Genomic DNA, 19,051 nt, shown 5'->3' on the forward strand with positions numbered 1-19,051 from the left:
TGAGCTTGAGCCTACAGCTGAGCTGAAGATCACAAAGGTTTGTAATCATTAATTCGAAAGACCAGTTTTAAGAATCTAGTTTCTCTCAAGCGAGTTCAGGTTGGCACTTTATTTCCACCAGGGCCTGCTTGGAAGTTGCCTTTTGTGTGCCAAAGAACCCAAGTAATCGTATTACCCAGCATGTAGTTTAACTGGAAAACGTGTGGTTCCTTGCACATATGCACTGAAGTGGTTAAAAAGGATCTGTACTTTTCCATCTAATTCTTGAAAATTATTAATAAATAAAAATGTGTTATTTTGTCAGAGTGGTGAGGTTGTAACACCGTGGATGATCTACTTTCTCTGTCAGTTTTAGCAAGGAGTGAATGTGCCTGTCTCACTTTTGGTGAGCTTCAGACCGAGCAGCATCCTTCGCCCTGGTTTTCTCTGTCTAGAGTACGCAGCTTGCTCGAGTGGGAATGTCATTTACTGCACTGCACAGTCGCGATACGTCAAGGACTATGCACATTCCATGACGTATTTGAGAACGAAAGGATTTCATCATGACAGCACACCCCTATACTTCTCCAGGCTCAGTCTTCGGGCAGCAAACTATGGGCCAGATGTATCAAACGGTTTTGGCCATTCTGTGTCTATAGGAAAATGGGTTCGTACATATGGCCCTATATACATTAAGTAACTACGCAAAATCTCTTACTTCATTCCCAGTCGACAGTTAATCTTTTTGCAGTATCTCCTTAACCTGACAGATTATTTAATATATAATAAAAACGACTTCAGAGCATGCATTACATTCTACTGACAGAGCCCAGTGCAGCTTCATCCTCAGAATTTTTACTGCTTTTTTCTTTTTTGGATTCCAGTTGACTGGCGATTACAAAATGGCAGTCCGCGCTCCATTCCAAGATGGATGCTGTTTTCTTTCCATTCGTATCCATTAGGGATACCTGGCCGGTAAATGTTTAGATAGCATCTTGTGTACCATGAATTATCATAATTAGTGATTTAGCAAGTTACATAAGCTGCTGTCATTTTTAAGGTTGCATCACCAAAACTTGGTAGTTTTACTGTAACTGCTGTAACTGATCATTTTCATTTCACAGTGTAAGTGGACAGTGTAATATGTCACGTATGCGCTTAGTAACAGAACATTAATGCAATTCTAGTAGCATCCCTACTAGACATACCGTTCTGTCCAAAGGAGGTGACTCTAGCTACTGAATACCTCTGGAAAGCTGCAGTGAGGGGTCTAGAAAACTGGACGTCCATTGAGTGATACTGTAGTTACTGAATGTCCCCGGACAAGCTCAGAACCTATTTTTTAGAATTTGATTGACCACTGAAGGACATTCAAGGTAGGTGGAAAAGTAGCAGTGTTGAGGATTCTGAAAAGATGCGCTTTCTTCTAACTGAAAGTATAGTCACCAATGTTTGAAATGAGAGAGACACTTGAATCCCAGATCCTGCAACTGTTATTGAACTGGGTGGTGCTGTAGTCACTGAATGTCCCTGGACACGCCACAACCTATGTTTTGGAATTTTGTGGACCTCTCAAGGGGGACTTTAGCCATTCAATGGGTGGAAAAGCAGCAATGATGAGAACTAGGAAAATATGCAATTTCTACTGGCTGAAGCCATTGTCACGAGTTCTGTAAATGAGAAAGATCCAGTGGGATTTCAGATCCTGCATCTGTTATTGAGCCTGATCTGATCTGGCCTGAACTCTAATGCATTCTGGCTTTACCCAGTGCAATTTGCAGACACTTGAGTAGATCCATCGGTAGCGTGACTGCTTAAATGTTTAGTACAGCAGCCTGCATGAGGTGAAGGAGGTGTCTAACTTTCAGTTCCTGTTGATGCCAAAACAAACACCTCCCTTTAGAAGCCATAAGCACTACTTATGTTGGTGTCTCCTGCTGGCTGGGAGCTAGAACATCTTCATGTCAGTGCCACAGAGGAAGCAAACCTTCCGCTTGTGCATTCGCAAGTGCACGCACTAAACTATGATTCGGAGGCAGGGTTTTGAGTTTTTCAAGGTCTGTATCTAAGAAGTAGGCATGCACTGTAAGAAACGAAGATAATATTTGCCTATATCAGCAACTACACTAATTCCCATTAGTATAGGACCTACTAATAAGTCTTTATAACTACCCAAAGGAACCCTTTTTAGCCACGGTAGATTAACGTTAGATTGATTAAAAACATTAAGGTTCTACAATTATGGCTTGCAATTTGAATGCATCTCCTAAATTTATAAGATTTTATTTTAATGCTGTCCATTTATGACTTATTAGGTAAGCCATAACACATTTACTTTTGCATTTGTCCTTGTGGCCAAGGTTTTTGGGGCACATTAAAAAAAAAACTGAAGCGATCTGTCAGACTTCACTCCTCATGATTCCGCCTTTTGTGACTCCACCTGTGGGATGCTGCTGTATCGGCCTTTTAGATTAGGTGTCTGATAATGATGTTGTTCACTTGAGGGGTAATAACGTAAGCACAGATTTACAGTGAAGTGTGATAGAGAGGTCCTGTTACGTGCTCATTAGTATTATGTTTGTAATATTTATATCTCTGTAATTCTCTTTACTGCTGTATCGCCCCATTTGTTTCAGGATTGGGCAACTCTAAGCAAGCAACAGCCCCAGCTCCTATCGGGCAGCCCGCACCGGGAAGTTTCCTAAAAGGGGTCTTCGAGGCTCTGAAGCTCGGTCCAGCTGTGGTGATCAGCCCGTCTCTCAGTGGCATGTATTCGCTTCCATTCCTCATGCAGCATGGTGAGATGGTGAAGGCCTATATCCCCGTGGCACCCATCTGTACGGACAAATTCACGGCGGAGCAGTATGCAGCAGTGAAAGTATGGGCAACATTGTTCTAATTTGGTGGGGATGGGAAAGTGGGTTCAGTGGAAGGAGTCTAGCAAGAGAGGAGACAGTGGTTTATGGTGAGTAGTGGCCAGTGGCAGTATAACAGGCTAGTTGTATAGGAGCAAACCAGTGGCATTTGTACGGGCTACACACAATAGGATAGTCTTGTGGTAGTGACACAGAAGGGTGGCTACGCCTAGATGCAGTTTGATGGGCTTATGGAAGTAGTGGGGAGCACGTGGCACTGATACAAATGTCTGTGTTATAGACTATTGGCTGCTGGATGGGCCAGTGGTAGTGGAGGAGGATCCTGGTAGTGGGGAAGGAACAGTATGGCGTGCAGGAGCACAGAGTATCTGCACTGAAGCAGGATAGCTACGGGGGAGCATGGTAGTTGTTGAGTTGAATTTTGGAAATGGGAATAGGTTAGCGACAGGGGCGTAGATTAATGTCAGACAGACTAGAGGAAGTCCAATATGGCACTGTCTGTAGGACAGATTAGAGGAATGCAAATGGCTGACGGCAGGAAGAGCAGGCCGTTGCTAGGGTAAAAGTCTAGTGCCAGGGAAACGTCTTGATAGGAAAAGACTGTTGAGACTAGAAAAAAGGTGTGACCTGCAAGAACAGCTAATAGACCTTGCTATGCACTCTGTCTGATCCTAATCACCCTTCTTCTTTCCACTGCCTGCATCGCCTTCTTTTTTGCATTGTAAATCTCCATTTCCCAAAATGTCTTCCTTTTCACATTTGATTAATTTTTCCAGGCCTGCTTTCTATTCCTCATTTTCCTACTAGCAGTGCATGAAGATGCTCAGTTACCTTTCAATGTTTCTCTTGACAGGTATGTTTTCTCCTTCTGGGTTGAGAGGGCTAATGTAATTATAATAACATCTTTTTGTCAGTCCTACTTACATATGACAATTGGACTTATCTCTTGGTGCATTAAAATGTCAGTGTTTAGCATGAAACAAATGAATTATCAGTTCCTACTCTTCTATATTATCCAGTTATCACTGGCATAGTTTAGTACTGAGCTTAGTCAACCTTGACGCAACTGGGATTGAGGTGTCCTGATCAATTACTGGTCCATCGCTTACAACAGAGTGGTCCTCCCTTTTTGTGGTATTGCACGATGTGTGGTATGTCTGGAGGAGTTGCACTGGAGATTCTACATGCAAGAGGGATAGGATAGGGTCTGTAAATATTTTGATGCCTATAGGAAAGTACAAATCTGGAATAGTCTCTCAGTAGACCGGAGAAAAACAAGTTGTCAACATTTTGCTGGCAGGTCAAGACCTTTCCCTCTGGTTCTGGTTGAAGCTTGAAAGACCTCTGTAGGTCTGATTTGCTTTTAAATATATTTTGGATACATTCTGTTGTCTCCCTCGCATGAACTGAACTTCATTAGGTGGAGAACGAAGTAGAGAAGGGTATGAAAACATTTATTCCCTCAGCTGGGTGGGTATGAACTGCCGGAATGCATCAGGATAGATTCTAACAAAAGATGATGGGAAGTCTGAGGAGAAAACTCAAGAACAATGAGAGAACCACAGAGAGCGAATCAGTCAGGTCAGCACTCTAAGGGGAGTCGCGCTAACCGACCACCAGCAATTCTTTTCTTGAGCATTGCAGCCTGGGAATACTGCACCGGACACTATTGTGGAAAGAGCCCCTTGGTATGGGTCAGCAGTGCAGGATTGAAGACGATCAGACTGGGACCCCAGCACCATGGTCAACAGCTACAATGTTCTTTAAATGCTGTGAGTTAGAAGAAAGTGACAAAGTTGTCCATTTTGAGAACTATACTAAACCTAAGAAAAATGTTTTCAAATTTGGCGAATTAGTCTCTTATACAAAAGCTGCTTTCATCCTTGTTCATGTAGTTTGCCAAGTAAAATGTCACCCTGCGAAATATTTGATGTTTCCTATGGGCAAGATGTTCAAATTTAGTATATTATATAAGTTAAAAATGCAATAGTATGTTGACAGATAACTTTCAAGGGGTAATAAAATCTATTCCCCTGTGTTTGTCCCTACATTTTCAAAATCATGTGCATTCAGTGATGTTTTCCGTTAGAGGGTTAGGTAGCGTGACGTGCAGCTTAGAGGTAAGGAACGTCTGACTCCTCAACTGCTCATGTTCACTACATGAAAATGGCTGTGCTGACGATCGCTTATCCCATCTCCCATCTTCTGCAGTTTCAGAATTCACCTGACTGAGCAAGAAGGAGCTTTGGCAAGCAGAAAGATAGTACATCATATATTCTCAACATTGGGCATTGTCAGTCGCACATGTCTTTTCTCATTGGTATTGGGGCACACAGCAACCTGTTTCCATTCTCACAACAGCACATCTTATCAGGTAGCCTTTCCATATTTAGAGAAACCTGGAGTCCACCCAAAGGACTTTTAATCAGTATTTCCATCTTATCGATTTCAGTTTGCATGAAGGATGTCACCCACTAAATCTTAATTTGTGGACTTGAGTCCCCCACTCTAAGAAAGAGAGCTTCAAGGTGACTACTGTAACCAGTCTAGCCATGAAGCATTGCTTATTTTATCAGGCTACTACACTCTGAACATTTTGGCCTCATATTTATCCCAGAAACAGATGCTCGTCCACCACCATCTGCTTCAGTGTATCTTCTTACCACAACTAGCTCATTTTTTAGATCCACTTAAGATTTCACTGTTTTGACTAGTCTGTTATGTTTTCCTGCTCAAAGAAACTGAGGCCACAGGTCCAGTGAAAGTTTCTTAGCACACATTTTCACTTGCTCCCAAGCAAAATGTTGAATCCTGCTGGAGAATGACTTCAGAGCAAATTGACCCTTAGTAGGAAAGAGTGTCTCTCCTCCCCCTTTAAGTGCCTTCAGTGGGCTGGTGGCAGCAGATCATATTGGTTTGTACAAGCCATCTTTGACGTCAAGAGTGTTGAGGTTCTTAAGGGAAGGCCGTAGGCAAAGAAAGTTGCTTACACCTGAAACACTGAGATTTATTCATTACCCATCCCCCATGTATTTTGTCTAGTACAGATCAAATCGTTGCAGCCTAGCCACAACTTCTGACCTAATGATGGCTATCTGGAGAAAAGTCGCTATGTACGAGTATTGTGGAATTTTTCCTATCGCCACGGATTCTGAGACACTGCTTGTGTTATTGTATACCTCACCACAAACAAACCAAGAGAACACATAAACAAGCAATGCACTCAGATTTGGTTGGATTCCGCCAAATATTTGAATATTGATCAGTGTGTGAATGGCAATTCTGGTTGGTACTGTTTTGCACAATTTCTAGGTATATAGTTGGAGCCTGAGATTAGTGTATCTCTTCACTGTTAATGTCTTGGTGACTTGATGCTCTTGTGCCACAGAAAAGTTTTACCAAAGGGTAAGACAGTCCTCTGTTTAAATGCTAATTTATGTATTTACTTATTTAGTGCAAATTGTGAGCCCCGCTAAAGAAAATCAATAACACCAAGATAAGCACAAACTACAGCACAATTTCAGGTGTGAGTCGTCTGCACTAACATCCACTTTAGAATAGGTTATGTCAAAATATTAATTCCTGCAATTTGAAAGTGTGGGTAAGTAAAGGTTAATATATGCAGGTAGAAAAGGTAAAAACAAAAGATTAGAAAAGTAATGAATATGTAGAATACGACCCAATTTTTATGCATATAGAAATGCAAAAAGAAAGAAACCACTGCACACCGTTTCTCCAGAAGTAATTCCCAGTATTTTAATCCATGGCAACAAAAATCAACCAACGCGTTTCAACTCCGAAGAGTTTGTTCACTCTTTCGAGTTGAAACGCTTTGGTTGATTCATGGTGAAAATTGCCAATCTTCACAAACTTTGCAGTGGATTGAAAAAAAAAGGGAGCGCGGTCTTCCTTTTGCCCCTGGGTGGGCTAGGTCCCAAGGGCCTTCCCAAAATATAGGGAGAGCAAACGGGCTTATCCAAGTCCCGGATACCGCCACCTCTCCGGGGCGATGCATGGTAAATGTATGTGGGGGGGTCTGCGCAACCCCCACACCCAGGGAACGGAGACATCCCAGGGCCAAAGCACGTTAAGTGTATGTGGGTGGGATGTGCAACCCCCTTGCCCCCTGGGGACTGCCACCTCCCTGGGACAATGGATGTCAAATGTATGCGGGGCCATGCAGGTGGGGCTTGCGCAGGCCCGAGCCTCAGGGACCTGCTTCTCCCCAGGGCAATAAATGTTATCCCTGGGTAATACCACCTTCCAAGGACAATGCATGTAATGTAAGTGAGGGTGGCGTAGCCCCCTGTAGCCCTGGGACTGCCACCTCTCTGGGACAAATACAATACACAGTGAGGGGCCACGGGCCTCCTCTTGGAGCCACGTATAGGTCTGGCGACTGCCACCCTCCAGGGCCAGCTCCTACCGCCTCCTGAGGTGCCCACCCTTGGGAGGTAGCAGTTTTCTTTTGCTTGGTGGGAGATGACAGCTCCGGCCAAGCAAAAGCAAACATAACTATGCTTTCAGCAAGCGGGAGCTGGCAAACTCCTTCTGCTGAACGCAGAGTTTTAATCTCTTTCCCTGCCCGCCGTCGTGCAGGCTGTGAAATAAATGAAAACATTGCTCCCACAAGCAGGGATCTGCTATTTAAAGCAGCTCCCTGCTTGCTGGAGCAATGCTGGCTCCCGCTGGAGACGGGAGCCGACTGGTACCGTGGGGGAGTGGGCTTGAGGCTCCCCTGTGCTGCTGAGACCCAATGGTTGAGTAGTTACAGGGGGGTTGGCTGTCTGCAGCCAACCCCAGCTGCGCTTGGCCAGAGGCCATGCATGGCGCAGGGTTGGCTGGTTATAGGGGGTTGGCCAAAGGCCGTACATAGCGATGGTTGGATTAACGTATAGTAATTATAATTACTTTACATTTAAAAAAAACATAGAAATTCACTGAAAACAGCAAACGTTACAAGGACGTTATAGTCAGGCTCACATTTTAAAGGTACAAAGCCATGGAAATTCACCTGTTAAAATTATTTTGAGTAACTATAACTCATGCTCTAAGGTAACTCTAACTCACACCCTCGCCATGCACTGCTAATTACCCCAGATATTACAGTACTCATGACATCTTTCACAACAGCATTGATAATATCACTGTAACATTTGCTGTAAAAATATTCATAAAACAATTGTGCATGATGGGAGAACGAAATATGGTTACCTTAGGGCACGAGTTATAGTTACTCAAAATTACTCTAGTTAGCAGGTGAATTTCTATGGTTTTGTACATTTAAAATGTGAACCTAACTATAACGTCCCTGTACCCTTTGGTTTTATAAGTGACTAGATAGTTAGATATATAGATATGCACATTTATAGGTGGTTCATTATCGTATGGTATGTACATATTACTTCAAGTTAAAAAAAATAGAAATTTATTGAAAAAACAGGTTAGAGACGTTATAGTTAGGTTAACGTTTTATTCACACAAACCATAGAAATTCAGCATTTATAGTTTTACTTGTAGTTCTACGTATATTAAGAAGCTATAACTGGTAGCCTAAAGTTGTTTTCCCGCAACAGCTATAGTTTCTTCAGATAAGTATATCTATAAGTATAACTGTAACTGCTGAATTTCTATTTTGTTTGAGTATAACTTCCGTGTAACCTTTGTGTTTTTTCATTGAAAATATAATACATATTCACTGAAACAAACCAAAGGTTACAGGGACATTACAGTTAGGAAATAGAATTTTAAGAAAACATAGAAATTCAATTAGGAAAAAAATTATAGTTACTTGAGATATCTCTCTTCTTGACCCCTGACCGGTTTTGGCCAGGTACACACCACCGAGCCGTGCCTCCCCCACCTCACCCTCGCTGCTACTAGGGATCGAGGCCCTCCTGGACCCGATCCTCCCTGGTGTCTAGTGGTAAGCGCCAGTGTGTCTTTTATTCTTTTTTTCTCTCTTCCTTGTTTTCTCTGTTTTTCCAATCTGTAATATCTTTTTGCACTTTTTGCCTGTTTTTTGCGCCTTCTTTCCCGCTCTTCCCACTCTGCTCTCCCGCCGCTGCATCCCCGCGGCTCCGCCCCCTCGCACCCCAATTCGCCCTCGCCTCCCACCTCCCAGCTGCTTCTCCCTCCCCCCCTTCTTAATGGGGGTCGCTGCGCAATGGTCCTGCTGGTGCGCCAGAGGCGTGCCCGTCCACACCTGGACCGTTCCCAGTGCCAGAACCCCTGGACCCCACAACAGCCACTCCGCCAGACTTCGCTACGACGCCAGCACCCTCCTCGCACTCAACACCAGTCGAGGTACCACCTGCTTCCAGGCCGCTTCAAAACACACACATGGACCCTTTTCCTGCCGCACCTGCAGCTTCACATACAACAGAGCCTACAAACCCCCCAGGACCAAAATCAACCACCTCCACTGCATACTCCTCAATACCCGTTCTGCACGCAAGCACGCCATCAAGCTCTGGGACCTGCTCGACATAAACACCTCCGACGTAGCCTTCCTGACCGAAACCTGGTGGAACGACTCCTCGACGCCTGACATCGCCATAGCTATTCTGGACGGGTACAAGATCTCCCGCAGGGACCACGTCGACGGAATCGGAGGAGGCATAGCCATCGTCCACAAGGCCACCCTCGAAGTTCACACACACTTGGACAACACCCTCAAAGCCACCGAACTCCTGCACTTCCAAATCCACTCCAACCCCAACACCACCCTCAGAGGCATGCTTGTCTACAGGCCCCCTGGACCCAGGGTTCTGTTCAGCAACGCCATCGCCGACCTCGCCAGCACCCATGCACTCGCCTCCATGGATTACATCCTCCTTGAGGACCTAAACTTCCAACTCGAAAACAATAACGACGGTAACTCCACCACCCTGATCGCCAACCTCGGTCTCAGACAACTTGCCAACACACCCACCCACGCCGCCGGCCACACAGTAGACCCCATTTTCTCCACAAGCGACCACATCACTTTCAACCACACCACCGAACTCTACTGGACCCACCACCTCTGCATCCACTTCACCTTCAAGAAACAAAACAAACACCACCACACCGAACAACCTCCCCGTCGATGCTGTAGCAAAGTCACGAAAGACCAGCTGACCAACGCACTAGCCCAGAGACCGCCCACAGACCCCACCGACCCCGACGACGCCGGCCACAACCTCAGCCAATGGATCATCGACTGCGCCAACCACCTCGCACCGCTCAAAAAGCCCACCAACAACCAAACCAGCAAGAAAGCCACCTGGTTCACCAACGACCTCCAAGCCTCCAAGCGCAACTGCCGTAATCTCAAGAAGAAACGGCTCCAACTTACACCTGTCAGCCACATAGCACTCAAGGACGCCACACGTAGACATCACCAACTCCTCAGGCTAGCCAAGAGATCCTCCTTCAAAACCCGCCTGGAAAACACTGCCCACGACAGCAAAGAACTCTTCAACATCGTGAAGGAACTCTCCAACCCCAGTGCCACCGTCAATGACATCCCACCCTACCAAGAACTGTGCGACGCACTAGCCACCGCTTTCCACCGGAAGATCGCCGACATCCACAACAGCTTCAACACCCCAACCACCGCAACTACTCCAATCTCCTCCTCCACGCACTCCACCCGCACCAACCGCCTGATCTCATGGACCAACGTCAACGACGATGAGACGCGTAAGACCATGAATTCCATCCACTCAGGATCACCATCAGACCCGTGCCCACACCACATATACAACAAAGCAGCCACAGCAATCGCACCGCACCTACGGAAAGTCATCAACACCTCCTTCGAAACAGCAAAATTCCCGGAAAGCTGGAAGCACGCTGAAATCAACATCCTTCTCAAAAAACCGAAGGTGGACCTCAAGAACTTCCGGCCCATCATCGAGAAAATCGTCAACACACAACTGACCCGGTACCTCGAAGACAACAACATCCTCGACCCCTCCCAGTCCGGATACAGCACCGAGACCGCCCTCCTCGCCGCCACTGGAGAAACATCAGCCCTCATCCTCCTTGACCTGTCGGCCGCCTTCGACACAGTCTGCCACCACACTCTGAGAACCCGCCTCCAAGAAGCAGGGATCCAAGAGAAACCCTCGACTGGACCACATCCTTCCTCTCCGGCAGAACCCAGAGAGTCCACCTCCCCCCCCCTTCCAATCCGAAGCCACCAAGATCATCTGCGGCGTACCCCAAGGTTCATCCCTCAGCCCGACGCTGTTCAATATCTACATGGCCCCCCGCTCAAGTGGCCCGCCAACACAACCTCAACATCATATCCTATGCCGACGACACCCAGCTCATCCTCTCCCTCACCAAGGGCCCACACACCGCCAAAACCAACCTACATGAAGGCATGAAGGCCGTCGCCAACTGGATGAGAGACAGCCGCCTGAAACTGAAAACAGACAAGACGGAGGTCCTCATCCTTGGGCCCACCCCCTCTGCCTGGGACGACTCATGGTGGCCAACCTTGCTGGGAAGCCCACTGGCACCAACTGACCACGTACGCAACCTTGGCTTCATCCTCGACTCATCCCTCTCCATGTCGAAACAGGTCAACGCCATCTCCTCCTACTGCAACAACCCCCTCTGCATTCTCCGCAGGATCTACAAGTGGATCCCAACCGAAACAAGAAAAACAGTAACACAGGCAACGTACTCTACGCAGGCATCCCGTCCAAGCACCTGCTATGCCTCCAATGTATCCAAAACGCCTCTGCCCGACTTATCCTCGACATACCCCGCCGCAGCCACATCACCCCCCACCTGAGAGATTTGCACTGGCTCCCCATCGACAAGAGGATCACCTTCAAACTCCTCACCCACGAACACAAAGCACTCCACAACACTGGGCCAGCCTACCTAAACAACAGACTCAGCTTCTACACCCCCACCCGACAGCTCCGCTCTTCCAACCTCGCCTCCGTCCCCCCATCCAACGAAAAACTTCCGGTGGCAGATCCTTATCCTACCTCGCCGCCAAGACCTGGAACACACTCCCGACCGACCTAAGGAAGATCCAAGACCTGCTCACCTTCAGAAGACACCACAAGGCCTGGCTCTTCGAGCAGTAGCAGCACCCCCCTCACCCACCCTACCCAGCACCTTGAGACCCTCGCCGGTATGCAAAGCGCTTTACAAGTTTATTGATTGATTGATTGATCTTCTAAGGTAACTATAACTCGGGCCCCCGCCATACACAGTTCTCAGCTAAATACTTTTACTGTAAATGTACATTGATATTATCAATGATGTTATCAAAGAAGTCATGAGTGATGTATTATGTGGGATAATTAACAGAGCATGATGAGGGTGCAAATTATAGTTACCTTAGGGCACGAGTTGTAGTTACTTGACATAACTCTAACTATAACTGGTGAATTTCTATGGGTTTGTTCGTTAAAAATATGAGCCTAACTATAACGTCCTTCTAACCTTTGTTTTTTAAAGTGAGTTTCTGTGTTTTTTTTTAAATTCTATTCCCTAACTATAACATCCATGTAACCTTTGACTCTTCAGTGAATTTCCTTGCGTTTTTAACGTAAAGTAATTTTCATTACTATATATTATTCAAATTACTGCTGCACACAGCCTTTGGCCGTGTGTAGTGGCATTTGGCCGTAGAGCCTGGCCACAGGCCTGTGACCAACCCCTTATAACCAACTGACCTTGAGCCGCGTAAGGCCTTCAGCCATGCGCGGTGGGTGTGGCCTCCGGGCCTGGCCTGCAGCCAGCCCCTTCAGTAAAACCCCTGAACCACCTAACCCCATGCTGCACACAGCCAGAGCTGGCCACAGGTTCACGTGGCCCTCCTCCCCTGGCTGATTTCAGTCCCCGGTACCCCATCCTCCGGCCTTCTAAAAATGCATTTGTTTGAGGGGGAAGGGGTTGGCGGCAGCGCAGTCCCATCCCCTGGCCAATTTCAGACCCGGGGACCCCATTCCAGGGGGACCGGTGTTAATATATTTCTTTGGGTGAGGGGGTCATGTGGCACCCCCTCCAAGTGCCAATCTCAGGCCCGGGGACACCATCCCGCAGGGCCCAGCGTAAACATTTTATTTTTTTGTGGGCAGCGGTTCTGCTGGCTGCATGTCCGCGTGGCCCCCCTCCCTTCCCAGGCCGATCTCGGCCCTGTTGATTCCATCCTCCAGGGCCCAGCCTCAACATTTTATATTTTTGGGGGTGGAGGGACACGCAGCCCCCCTCCTCAGGTCGATCTCGGCCCCAGGGACCCCATCTACTGGATCCCGGCCATGTGACCTGGGTGCCCCCTCAGGGCACCCAGTGACAATGTTTGGGACCGCGGGGAGAGCCTGAAGGCCCCGTGGTCCCAGCTTGCTAACCTCCTCCTGTGGGAGCTGGCATTGCTGTCATAGAGAGGGAGCTGCTTTAGCTCCCTCTCTGTGAGAGCAATGTTTCCTTTGTTTCCATTCCTGCATATCTGCAGGCAGAGAAATAGAGGAAACCCCTGCTGGCAGTGAGGGAGAGCTGTTTGTCAGGCCTCCCTCACTGCGAGCGGAGTATTTGCTGTAACTGGTGGGAGTTGTCAGCTCCCCCCAAGCTACAGCAAACAGCGGTGTCCTGGGGATGGGCACCCTGGGACATAGCAGGAGCCGGCCATGGGGGGCTGGTGGTGTCAAGGGCCATTGTAGGTTCCACAAGGGGGGGCTGCGCACCCCCTCCAACTCTTCAATTTAGCCCCAAGGAGGTGGCAGTCCTGGGGCAGCGGGTAGGGGTGCACAGCCCCCACACAGCAGTTTAGGATTCTGCTCTGGGGAAGTGTCGGTCCCTGGGGCTGCGGGGGCCCTCACACAGAATTACAATCAAGCCCCAGGGAGGTGGTGGCCCCGCGGGTTGTTGTAGGGCTGTGCAACCCTGCATATACTAAAAAAAAAAAACCTGGGGAGGCGGCGGTCCCCAGGGTCCGGGGGACTGACCCCCCACATGGAACATGAGCAGAGCCCTTGGGAGATGGTAGTCAATGGGGCAAATATAAGCCCTGGAGGAGGGCCCCATGCGCCCCCCTCCTTCTATTTTTCATGGCCCGGGACCTGGCCCACCCGGGAGCTTATTAAAAAACAAGCGCGGAGACCGTTCTTTTTTTTTAAATTATTACTGTGAATTTGTGATAATGTCGCAAATTCTCAGTAATATTTTTTATTTAAAAAGTGTTTTTTGTAGGGGTAGGCGATGAATTCCGCTCTGCGTGTGGAGTTCGCAAAGTTTTGCCCACTCCATGCTCTGCATAGTTCATGGAGTTTCCAAAAACTCCACGCAGTAGTGCGGAGCAGAGTTTTTCCTCTCGCTGTAGATTGGCGGTAGCGAGCAAGAAAAATCAAATAATAGAACACCTCCCATTGAGATTTCTCAATGCAAGCAATCATGGCAGGTCACTTCCACTGAGAAACCTGCCGCTCACTTTGATGAAGCTCACATCGAGCATCAAAAAGAAGCAGCGCCCTCTTGCGCTGTGCATTGTGCTGCTCGCACTGATCTCACGCCGAGGGACAAACTTCCGGTGTTAAAAATCAGCACAATTTACTGCACTCCGCCCTGTGGGACCCCAGCACGAAAGCTAAGGGGTCAGGGTTACTCTGCCCTTGCCCCTTTTCTTTTTTTTTTGCCTTTTTTGTTGGGACTCGACTGAAGCAGAGTCCCAAGATGGCTGTCAACACTTCATGGTTGAAGTGTTGGCAGCCAATCAGAGCTGTGTATTTCCACACATGAGCTCGTCCTTATTGTGAATTCATTGCCAAGGAACCACAGCTCTAGATATACAAATGTATTTTCCCTTTAAAATCTCCAAAACTACTGGACAGATTTACACAAAAAATGCGTAAGGGTAATCTGGGTACCGAAAGCTAGCTTTCTGCCAAATTTGGTGTAATTCCTTCCAGCGGTTCGGGCTGTAGTCGTTCAAAGGTTCTATGGGTATTAACATGGGAAACACACATTTTTTTACCCTCTTTTTCTCTCTGCCCGCTCTTAACGGATCACCTCCAAACTTTCCATACGTAACAAGAATCACTGAAAAAACAAAGGTTACAGGGACATTATAGTTAAGAAATAGATTTTTTTAAAACATAGAAAGTTACGTAAAAATACAAAGGTTACATTGACATTCTAGTTAGGCTCATATTTTAAACGTATGCCAAACCATAGAAATTCACCTGTTATAGTTATAGTTATCTCGAGTAACTATAACTCGCGCCCTAAGGTAACTATAACATGTGCCCTAAGGTAACTGTAACTTGTGCCCCCGCCATGCACAGTTTTCAGATAAATAATTTTACTGCAAATGTTACATTGATATTATCAATGATGTTATCAAAGATGTCATGAATAATGTATTATGTGGAGGCCTGCGGCCAGGTGCTGTGGCCAACCCCTACAGCCACCCTGGTAATAGGGGTTGGCCCACGCTGCGCACAGCTTTTGGCTGTGCACAGTGGGGGGTTGGCCACAGGGCCTGGTCTGCGGCCAGGACCTGCGACCAAACCCTAAAACAACCCAACCCCACATGGCCCCCCACCCGAGGCTGATCTCGGCCTGGGGACCCCATCCCCTGGGGCCCATACTAAATATTAATTTGTTTTGGTGGAGTGGGGCTGCGTGCTCACCGAGAATGGTCTCAGCCCTGGAGACCCCATCCCTGGAGCCCTGTCCCAAACATTTAATTTTTTGTGGGGGACGCAGCCATGCGCCCCACTCTCCAGGCGGATCTCCGCCCCAGGGACCCCATCCCTCAGAGCCTGATCTAAACATTTAAAAAAAAGAATTAATTGAGGGAGGGAGATTGTAGGGTCCCCCTCCCGAGGCTGATCTCAGCCTCCAGGACTCATTTCCCCGGGGCCCAGCCTATATGTTTTAATTGTTTGGGTGGAGGGAGTACATGGCCCCCCTTCCCAGGGCTGATCGTGGCCCTGGGGACACCATCACCCAGGGCCCAAACATGTGACCTGGGTGCCCCTGAGTCACAATATTAGGTACCGTAGGGGGAGTCTGAAGGCCCCTGTGCTCCCACTTGGCTCCCTGCCTATTGGGGGAACCAGTATTGCTGTCACAGAGAGGGAGCTGTTAAACATGTAGCTCCCTCTTTGTGATAGCAATGTTTCCTTTGTTTCCCTGCCTGCATCTGTGTTTGACAGCTCTCACTTGCTGGAACCGGAGTGTTTGTTCTGACTTGGCAGCAGCTCTGAAAGCTCAAGTTATTTTATGAGAAACTTTAAATTAATTTGCCTGGGGTAAATGCCTTCTTCTTAGTTATTGTGCCAGTTCGCGTGACATGAAGGCTTCACATCAAATGGAGTCTGAGTATTTTCTCTCATCATCCTAGGTCATCCCCATGTAGTGATATCTTAGTCTGATTGTCCTTCTGGGAGTGGCTGATTTGGCTGTAAGACAGAACAAGTATTGGCAAAGCCAGCGGTCTGATGGTGGCCTCCTGCTGCCCTTTGTCTATCCTGTTTTTGACATGGTTTTTGCAAAACCTCATTATTGGGGAATCTCCTGGGCCTTCATCAATCTTAGTGCCGTTGGCTAAAAGCAAAACTATTTCTGGTCATATTAATCTCTGGTACTTAATAGACCATCTTTATGTGTGCACCTTGTAAAAGTGCAGAATGCCATCACTCATAGTAAAATTAGCCAATGCATGACTGATTACCCTGTGCTATGCATTGTAATGGGTGAAGGAAAATGAGAATGACACAATTAAAGACCCTTCGATGAAGAACACTGGCTGAAAGTCTCTATTACACACATTTTATTAAATCAAAAGGTTTTAGCTAATGCCAGACCTAAAAATCATTGAAAAGGGCAATTGATTATGCACAGCATCTGGGTGTCTGCAATCTCGCTGTAGAAAGATTGCAGCCTTTTTCTCATCGATTCCTATTCTTTTCCAGACACCAACTTTGATTGTGTATGGGGATCAGGATACTCAACTGGGTGAATTGTCTCTGAACAATCTGAAGAACCTGGCTAACCACAAGGTGATGGTAATGAAAGGCGCCGGACACCCCTGCTACCTTGACAAACCAGACGAGTGGCACCAGGGCCTGCGGGACTTCTTAAAGACCCTACTCTGAATACCCAGTGCTGCACAGCTGCAGCCTCTTCATTCTCCCGCGCCGGTCATGCTGCATCACATTTGCCCATAATTTATGAATGAATAAGGGGCTGATTCTAATGATTCTCTGCTTGCTCTGTGTGTACCAGCTCTGCGATGACAGCTGGGAAAGTTCGAATTCAGACAATGAGCCATTACAAAGAATGAATCACGGAAAGTTCAATGAGGAATTCAAGTGCAGAGATACTTCTAGGATGTACAAATGTGATAGATGACCAGTTCAAGCAACCCAAGCTTTTTGTGTATGTCTTGTTCACAGAGCTATCCAAGTCCATTCATGCCATCACAGAACAGTGACCTGATGTAGATGAGAGAACTGATCTGTTCCGGCCCCAAAAGCACACGTCAATGAGGTTTGCCAAGGGTTAAGGGTCTGGCCATAAGCAGCCTTTTGGGGGATCAGGAAAAGAGAGTCGCCCTCCGCAAGTCAGTGCACCCAATCGGCCAATTAATAACTTGTTCACCTGGGACATCCCCTACCTGAGATCTAGTTAACCTACCTCCACATTAATAGTGGGGTGCTATCCAGTTCTAGGTTCCTCAACATGTTTATAAGATGTCCCTGGTAGCCTGATTCAACCTTCCGCTGTTCACTCAGTTTCCCTTGTTCTGGGTATGATTGCCACTGGGGCAGATCCTATTTTGGTTCTTTAGATTATTACAATTCACCACCTCTTACCTTAGTGTTATCTTAACTGGTATTTGGGGTTACCAAGTGAAGAAACAGGGCTGTAGGAAAGTTATATTTCAACTGCTTTTATTAATACCCGAAATAGAAGCGAAGCAGGGGGGCTCAAGTAGTTTCAAGATTTTCTCTGCAGCTTTCACAACAGTCGACAGAGTTAACAATGGTTGCCCAAGAGGCAGTCATAACATTTCACCTTAAAACGCAAGATGGAGAGTGAGAGAGAGAGAGTTTGTCTATGTTTGCATCTTTAGAGTTATTTGAACGTCTGTTAGGGAGTTAACACATCTGAAAAAGAAGTACTCATAAAGGATTTGATTCACAACTTTTCAAAACAAACAGAAGCACTAAAGAACCAGGAACCTGGTAGATGGATTAAGGGACATTGGATTTGTTAAAAACAAACTCGAGAGAGTTATGAGGTACCCAACAGTGGAAAGGATAAACAAGAGTTTTAAGAATGTGATGTATCAGATATGAGAGCAAATTGCGGAAAAGCATTGGGGAGCACTTAGAGATGCTGGTGTGGAAAAAGCTGAAGGTCTTGTATCATGCACACAATCCCAAGAGAAACGTAATTCCTAAAGTCATGAATGCAGACATTGGTCAAAGCCTAAACACAAGGATGGTGAGTGTGATGAATAAATCAGTGTTGGAAAATGAACCTTTAGATGTATGGAGTGTTGAGGGACCAGTGAAACTGGACATAGTACACGTTCTTCAAGTCACCTTATAAGCACCCATTTATGATGTCCACTTATGAAGCATGTGTTTAAAAAAAAAAAAATAGAACTCCCTGAATTAGAAGGTGCCACAAAAGAAAATACTTTGGTGCAGCATTCACCCTCATAACTGTAAGGGTCCGAAAATCAGCTGTTTACTACTATAGTACATTGACGTAATCATGCAATATGTTAAATGCTTGCAATATACAAGAAGGATGCTGTTTCTGGAGTCACAATACGTTCAAGCAATTTGCTATCCCTGGGTATTGCTAATAAACCCGCTGATTAAATCATGCACTGCTTTATGATGCATTTAATGTTTGTTGAATAAAGGCATCTGTCTGTTACACGGTTGTCTTTGTGTCATTCTTTGTTTGTGTTTTCCCCCACAGTAGCATCAGCGGCTGTTACAGGCATGGGTGGGACACAGTGCCCTGGCTGATGCTGTCTTTTCCCTTTTAACTAAAGTTTTTAATTACCAACTACAAAACTGAAGGAGGACACTAAATAAGGCATGTGGGTAGAATTTGATAATTCAGCTACATTTCCTTATTATTCTACTCTTCGTACATTGTTCCGTGGAACCCTAAACCTTTTTATGGCAACTACATAAATATTTCACACTTCCCTCTTC

At 46.6% G+C, this 19,051-nt stretch overlaps 1 protein-coding gene across 2 annotated transcripts in view; it reads left to right on the forward strand.

Annotated features, from left to right (window-relative positions):
- The window catches only part of ABHD14B (abhydrolase domain containing 14B), a 43,790-nt gene extending 25,026 nt beyond the window's left edge, over positions 1-18,764 (forward strand). For both annotated transcript variants that reach the window (XM_069206743.1, XM_069206744.1), the window contains exons 3-4: positions 2,616-2,857; positions 16,784-18,764. In XM_069206743.1, the coding sequence (XP_069062844.1) occupies positions 2,616-2,857; positions 16,784-16,966 (425 nt within the window). In that variant the 3' untranslated portion in view covers positions 16,967-18,764. The remainder of the gene's footprint in view (positions 1-2,615; positions 2,858-16,783) is intronic.
- Positions 18,765-19,051: the final 287 nt, after the last annotated feature.

Source organism: Pleurodeles waltl, chromosome 9 (genome assembly GCF_031143425.1).
Source record: "Pleurodeles waltl isolate 20211129_DDA chromosome 9, aPleWal1.hap1.20221129, whole genome shotgun sequence".
Classification (NCBI taxonomy): Eukaryota; Metazoa; Chordata; class Amphibia; order Caudata; family Salamandridae; genus Pleurodeles; species Pleurodeles waltl.